The following is a 7,500-nucleotide window of genomic DNA, read 5'->3' as shown; positions in this document are numbered from 1 at the left end:
TCAACTTCTCTCTTCTCCCCTTCTCTCCTCCCTCTCTGTGTGAAAATGTATGTTAAAAGAAGGAAATGAATGTTCTAAATATAGCCTGTGTTTTTAAAGTATATGCCCCATGCATGGACGTTCTGTGTGTGCGTGCGTTAGCGTGCGCATATGTGCGCGTGAGTGTGCGCGCGCGAGTGTGCGCGCGAGAAATCACTGCTGGGACCAGCTCTAAAAATAGAATCTTTTGTAAACAAATGTGAATTTAGTCAGAAAATGGAGTTGAGGGACATGCTGGCCAAGCCATTACCTAAGACTCGCATTATTCCACTAGCCTACATGAGGCCTTACAGAATACCCACCACCAAACACGGTCTGAAGCACTCTAACCAAACACACGTAGACAACCCCCTCCCCAACACATGCCCCCGCGCGCGCGCATGTGAAAGCCTCTGGATTTATTTTTCATCCATACGTCAACAACAAAAACATTAAATTACGAGTTAGTTATGTAATAGCAATAGCTCATGACACGGAAATGGGATGGCAACCAAACTGGGATACATTTACATAATGGGAAAAAACAGCAGTAGTTTTATGAAGCGGATCACTGGAATCTCTGGGTTAGGCCTACTGACTGAAGGAGGTTTTGTGCAAAATGCTTTTACGGCAGATATTCAGTAATGATAGCCTATATTTTCGAGACATAATATTTTGGTATGATCTCAGTCAGGCTACCATATTTCCATCCTCTACCACCCAGGCCCATATTACTAGACTAGACTGTTTTCGTCTCCAGTTTAATCGGAGCCAGTAACTTCACGTCGCCTGTTTGAATATTTTTAGGCTTGACTGTTTTATTTTCTGAGCGGTAAACGCTTCCAGTTCAGGTGTGTGACAAGATGACAACTACTATAAGGCTTTGGTCTACATGTCTCACACAGCCGCCCACAACACACCTTGAATCTGTATGATTGTCAATGCCCTGGTCAACAACAAGGTGTAGCAACGCCAGACGGACCAAGTAAACATGCCGTGCTTTGACGTGTGGACTGTCATAAACGGCAAGAAGACTGGAGACTATTCAGTATGCACGATGATGATGATGATGATGATGATGATATAGTAGCAATAATGCCATCATCATGCATTTCAAAGGAATACCCCCCCCCCCCCCCCTCAATTTGCGAGCGATGTGAAGAGATGGAGAAAAAAGCAAAGCAAAGACACTCTGATGTTTTTTTATGCTCATCACAACGCAACCCATTTCCCTTTACTTTTGACGAGACTGCGCGCGCAAAATGTCAGTGATTATGGAGAAAGGCCACGCATAATTCATTTTCGTTTAGATCTGGCAAGTTACATAAATAACAGTTCCTCCATCCCCATGAATAGGGAGGTCGTGAGGGGCGTCCATGCAATGCAATGCAATGCGAGCCATCGTGGTCCCGACCCGTGGACTTGACCTGTCACTCTCCCTTTCAGTGCACGGCACGCTACTCTGACATTACTACTGCCTAAAATCTGGATTAGTCGCTCCTACTCACCGCGATAGACCCGGAGGAAGAGGCGATGTACACCCTGATTACCATCCTAATCCCGGTTGGCAGCCACCGTCCAGACGGTTCGACACACACTTTTCTTCTGTTTGCCACTTTGACAGCGCGGGGAGACTGTCGACGCACTCTCCCAAAGAGCTGTGCTTTAAATCGGAGAAGAGGCGCGTCCACCTCCTCCGTATTTATACTACCATAATAACGGGAAGCCTCTTGGAGCTTGGAGTCTCTCTCTCTCTCTCTCTCTCTCTCTCTCTCTCTCTCTCTCTCTCTCTCTCTCTCTCTCTCTCTCTCTCTCTCTCTCTCTCTCTCTCTCTCTCTGAGCATCACTCCCCCAACAGGCGTCCAGTGGAGTTACAATCTGTCTGTCTGAGGCTGGAGTATAACCAAGTGTATCTTGGGAAATGTTGTCCTCTGTTTTAACATTTTTTTTCATTCGTTTTCCCCCAACTATACAATTTAAGAAGCCTAATCACACTCTCTGTAAACTAAACAATTGACTTGATGGTGCATTATTTATGCGCAATGAATGTTTTAAAACTAGGCCTATAATTTAATTGATAGAATACTGGCCTATTTAAAGATTAATGTATGGCGATGAATGCGCAATGTTTATTTTTTTTAGTTTATTTTACATGGTTCCAAACGTCTGAATCACAATCCAAATAGGCCTACCGGCATTTCCTTGGAATAATGCAGTGACCAGGCGGAACTTTGCGCAACAAGTGGTTTGACTTCATGTTGCCATGGCAAAGCGTCACAGTGACACTCGAAGCAAGCGAGGCGAGGCGTGGATTCGATTTGATTGAAGGAACGTTTTTTGGAGAGCAACAACAGTGCGCCTGCTTGTCCCACGGCGGCCACCCCACCTAGATTGTGGTCGTCTGGGTTCTCGCATTAAAAACTTGGAAAATAAGTCACCTACGACCATTTTTTTGCATGGGGACAACAGTGTTGGTAGCATGCTAGTTATTCTGTAGCTGGCACAACTGTTGTTTTGCTAACTCCTGAAGCATCCTTTGATGAATTCCATTGCCACAGGCATCGCCATAAAGAAACTATGGATTCGTGGAAATGAACAAGGTAAGCAGCGAAAAACAAGCACAGCGATTAGCAGTTATTTGTGACATGCCCACACTTGGTTGTTGTCCATACGGCAATAGATGACTTAGCAGGCTAATGTGTTCGTAGATGATCGTCTTGAGCCACTTGGTCTTTTGTTCTATGAATAGCGAATAAACAGTGCCATGCGAGGTTCGCGTTGCAGTTGGAACTGGGTTTATGTGTACTATTGGAACGTCAGCCAAGAATAGAAGAGTAGAAAGGGATGCCAGGTGATGATGATGATGATAGTCTATCGTCATCACCATCATCGCCTGTGGCTTGAAAACAAACATTTGGCAGGCTGCTTGACTAACACCCTTGTCGGCACCATGCGCAACGAAACGCGGATACGTCCGAAACGGATACGTCCGCAAGTTGTTGCTGGCAGTTAACATGTGATGTGTTTGCTTTAAGTTACATAATCTAGTTGTAGACTGATAATAACGGTGAGCTGGATTCCAGTAAGCAATTGGCATCCCATTTGCTGGGTCGCTTTGCGTGGTTTACTCCGTGCGTCATGGTGAGATGGGTTGGTGTAGTGAGAGTGGCCAACAACACTAGGTAGGGTTTGATTGAAGAGCCCTGCCACAAACAGCAGGTTCTCGTTAACCACACGCTAAAGACCCGCAGATATCCCCCACTAGCCCAACCTCAAGCAGGTGGCATACACAACACTTGTGCAGTGGCCTGCCTGCGTCTTCTCTCCGCCAGATCATTAGGCCTGAACCCTAAATCGTCTTATAATCTCCAATCCGGTAGTCACAGCCTTGCCTACAGACTTGTCTTGAAATATGGGCCAAACTCCTGATATTTTTTGTTTTCTCTTGGGCAGTGATCTTGTAGCATTAGGCTATCCAAACACTGAACATGTAACCCAGGTTATTACTAGTATATAACCAGTTATACCCAGTCATAAAAAAATATATCCATGTACGATGCACCAATAGTAATTTGAAGTAATATTTTTAGTCATATTTTTAGGCCTGCATTTCTAGTTTCTGGTTTATGCCAGGTCTCTGGCTGTAAGCTTGTGTCCATTGTGTATTTGGAGAGGAGAGCCATTAGACCCATGCCACAATAAGATGGCTGTCTGTCCATGACAGATATATTACCATAGTAACAACCACTGGAGCAAAACACTTAGTGTCTACTCAAGACTGATGGGGTTGGGGGTCGGTGTGTTTTATAGTAGGGTTATATCCAGTTTATGTATTTATTATGTAACTATATAGTTATACCGCATCACATTTACACGCTTTCATTATCATGTTGCTTGACCACCAGTGTATGTGTTTCATTGTTATAACTATGACATTCCAATCAAAGAGACAACTTGGGCATTTCTGTGGAATGTTTGGCTGTTCGTCTGTTGTTTTATATGTAGTTGAATGTCTGTTTGGCTGTCTTGCTGTCTCTTAAAAGTGAGCATGCACGCAAACACGCGCGCGCACACACACACACACACACACACACACACACACACACACACACACACACACACACACACACACACACACACACACACACACACACACACACACAGTCTCCTTGGCATTTGACACACAGGTTCATGAAAAGACATGCACACGCACACACACATAGTAGATGCTCACTTAGACACACACTGCTTGACAGATATGCACACACAGTCAAGCGTTTGTTTGTATTGCTGTTGCCTAGTCCTGGTGTTTAACCCCTTGAGGAGTACCATCACAAATAGAATTTTGCCAACATTTTGAGTTCTCATTATGATGTCATAAGGCCTTTATGAGATTTTTAACACAGACTTCTATATGCGCTGTAGAGTGTTCCAGTAAAATTCTAGAAGAACTGGAGGAAAATCCTTACTCGAGGGTCAGCTATAATGATGTCATTGCGATACAGTGGACAAGGGATTTGTGTCCGTTTCATTTTAACTCACTCTTTCCCTCCTGTTTCCTCATGGGTGGAGTACCCTAGCTCTGAGTGAGTGTGCAAGGCTACGGCATCCATGGATTTGACTTTGACTTTGATTTCGCAACAAATTATGTTCTTGTGTTATAGGTATTATACTCTCTGACTAAATATCAGCTCACGCCATCACTCTGTGTATGGGAGCTCCAAGGGTGTGTGTGTGTGTGTGTGTGTGTGTGTGTGTGTGTGTGTGTGTGTGTGTGTGTGTGTGTGTGTGTGTGTGTCTGTCTGTCTGTGTGTGTGTGTGTGTGTGTCTTTTTTTATCACGGTGACTGAATCCAGCTGAACAGCTTGTGTGTTTGAGTGGATGCGAGTGAGTGTGGCAGGCAGTGTGTGTGTGTGTGCGTGTGTGTGTGTGTGTGTGTGTGTGTGTGTGAGCACTGTAAGTGAATGCAGATTCACATGTCTTCATATGTAGCGCATGATGAGGTATAATTATGAAATTTACCGGAGAGAGTAACCTACTTTTGCACTAAATGTGCTTGTGTGTGTTTATTATTAGCCATAACGTATGTTTGAGGTGAGGTCTGTGTGTGTGTGTGTGTGTGTGTGTGTTTAGCCATGGATAACACGTGTTGGAGGTGAGGTGTGTGTGTGTGTGTGTGTGTGTGTGTGTGTGTGTGTGTGTGTGTGTGTGTGTGTGTGTGTGTGTGTGTGTGTGTGTGTGTGTGTGTGTGTGTGTGTGTGTGTGTGTTTCTCCATGAAAGGTGTGTGAGGTGAGGTCCAACCCCATGCCCAAAGGGTATTTATTAAGGATACCGATATATATATTGGGCTGATATTTGCATATTTTAAGTGTATCGGTATCGGCCGATACGCGTGTGGTTTTGACCGATACGCAATAATTCAGGGTTTTTTTTAAAAGCACCAAGACACTTTATTTTTTATTACTTGATCGTTAGACATTACTTGATTGTTAGAGTGGGTGTTTAAATGTTACAAGTTCTACCTCAATTTGATAATGTTAAAGGAATATTTATTTTTAACTTGAGACCTGGAATATTTGTCATTTTTTAACCTTTTTTTCTTAACCCATATCGGCCCCAAATATTGGGTATCAGAAATCGAGTATCGGCCAAGAGTGATGAAAAAAAAATCGGTATGGCATCAGCCATTAAAAAACCTGTATCGGTCGACCCCTAGAATCTACTAGAGATGTACAGGATCCAACATCCGGTTCCGGATCCGGCAGGATAATAGGGTTTTTTAGACTATCCGGATCCGACAGGATCTTAAGCAGTGGATCCGGTATCCGGCAGTTACCTAAAATTCAGAATCTAGGGCATCTCTACTTTTTATGTAGCCTAGGCTTTTCAGTCAGTCTTTCACAACCCCAATCGCTGCATGGAGTGAAAGCCCTTTGGAAGTGGCCGTTGAAGGCAGTGTGGCAGTAAGCCAATGAGTCTTAAAAATAGTTTGTGCCAACTTAATAAAAAGGGCCCACGTGTGCGAGTTGGCTATGTGTTTCAACCCTTTCGTAGGATCCGGTATCCGGTTCCGGATCCGGCAGGATCTTAAGCAGTAGATCCGGTATCCGGCAGGATCCTAAAAATCAGGAACCGGTGTATCTCTAGTATCTACTGTATGTGCTGAAGTCTGGAAAGGGAGGCCAGATGGTGTCTGCTTGTGTTAATGATTCATGCATCACAAACCATACTGCAACTTTATCCTCTAATGGTGCCTCCCTCCCCTGCCAACTAATACACACTCTCTTCTGTTTGTCTGTGTGTGTGTGCGTGTGTGTTGTTATTGTTTGTGTCTGTTTGTGCCTGCGGTGTGTGTGTGTGTGTATTGTGGTTTGTGTTTGTGTTTGTTGTGTGTGTGTGTGTGTGTGTGTGTGTGTGTGTGTGTGTGTGTGTGTGTGTGTGTGTGTGTGTGTGTGTGTGTGTGTGTGTGTGTGTGTGTGTGTGTGTGTGTGTAAATGTGTGTGTTTGTGGAAAAGAGTAGAAGTCTGCACACTGTGGCTCCGCTTTGTGTGTGTGCGTGTGTGTTGTTATTGTTTGTGTCTGTTTGTGCCTGCGGTGTGTGTGTGTGTGTGTGTGTGTATTGTGGTTTGTGTTTGTGTTTGTGTTTGTTGTGTGTGTGTGTGTGTGTGTGTGTGTGTGTGTGTGTGTGTGTGTGTGTGTGTGTGTGTGTGTGTAAATGTGTGTGTTTATGGAAAAGAATAGAAGTCTGCACACTGTGGCTCCGCATTGATATTTTTATTCAGGTGATACAACGTTTCGACCCAACAGGGTCTTCATCAGGCATGGGATTGTGGGTAATGATGTACCCCATCCACCTGACTTGCACTCACCGCAACAGAGACTATTTATGATGACACCTTCTACCCACAATCGCATGCCTGTTGAAGACCCTGTTGGGTCGAAACGTTGTATGACCTGAATAAAATTTTCAAAGCGGAGCCACAGTGTGCATCAGGGCTTGGCATTAACTTTTTCACCCAACAGCCACTGTGGCTAGTGGTTTTCCCTAGTCACTAGCCATTCAGGTACTCTACTAGCCACAGATTTTACATTGCTTTTTTCCCCTTCATCATGATGGTGTACATCTAACCTAAGAAGATGAGACGCCAAAGCCAGATGAGTGTATAGCTTTCTACATGGAAGTATATCAAGCAAATGGAAAATGAGTTACTGAGTTTTTTGTCTCGAATTTAAATACAAACAACTTATACACAAGGGGCAAACAACAGAATATACACGTAGGCTACTATGAAGCGTATGTCATACCAAGGAATAAACTGCCAGCCAAATTGGCTAGTGACACTGAAAGTATTACTAGCCAAAGCCAAGTTTCACCAGCATTTGGCCGGTTGGCAGGTGCCAGTGTCAAGGCCTGGTGTGCAGACTTCTACTCTTTTCCACTTTAGACGCGCCTTTATCCTGCACCTGGCCACAGAGAGGTG

General features: G+C 44.3%; 2 protein-coding genes across 2 annotated transcripts in view; one reads left to right on the top strand and one right to left on the bottom strand.

Moving 5' to 3' along the window:
- The window catches only part of sh3bgrl2 (SH3 domain binding glutamate-rich protein like 2), a 17,998-nt gene extending 16,289 nt beyond the window's left edge, over positions 1 to 1,709 (bottom strand). The window contains exon 1 of the mRNA XM_063223440.1: positions 1,527 to 1,709. Coding sequence (XP_063079510.1) covers positions 1,527 to 1,571 — 45 coding nt within the window. The 5' untranslated portion in view covers positions 1,572 to 1,709. The remainder of the gene's footprint in view (positions 1 to 1,526) is intronic.
- A 614-nt stretch (positions 1,710 to 2,323) lies between these two features.
- The window catches only part of lca5 (lebercilin LCA5), a 42,831-nt gene continuing 37,654 nt past the window's right edge, over positions 2,324 to 7,500 (top strand). The window contains exon 1 of the mRNA XM_063223439.1: positions 2,324 to 2,618. Coding sequence (XP_063079509.1) covers positions 2,610 to 2,618 — 9 coding nt within the window. The 5' untranslated portion in view covers positions 2,324 to 2,609. The remainder of the gene's footprint in view (positions 2,619 to 7,500) is intronic.

Source organism: Engraulis encrasicolus, chromosome 18 (assembly GCF_034702125.1).
Source record: "Engraulis encrasicolus isolate BLACKSEA-1 chromosome 18, IST_EnEncr_1.0, whole genome shotgun sequence".
Taxonomy (NCBI): Eukaryota; Metazoa; Chordata; class Actinopteri; order Clupeiformes; family Engraulidae; genus Engraulis; species Engraulis encrasicolus.
This window is presented reverse-complemented; position numbering and strand designations above follow the sequence as displayed.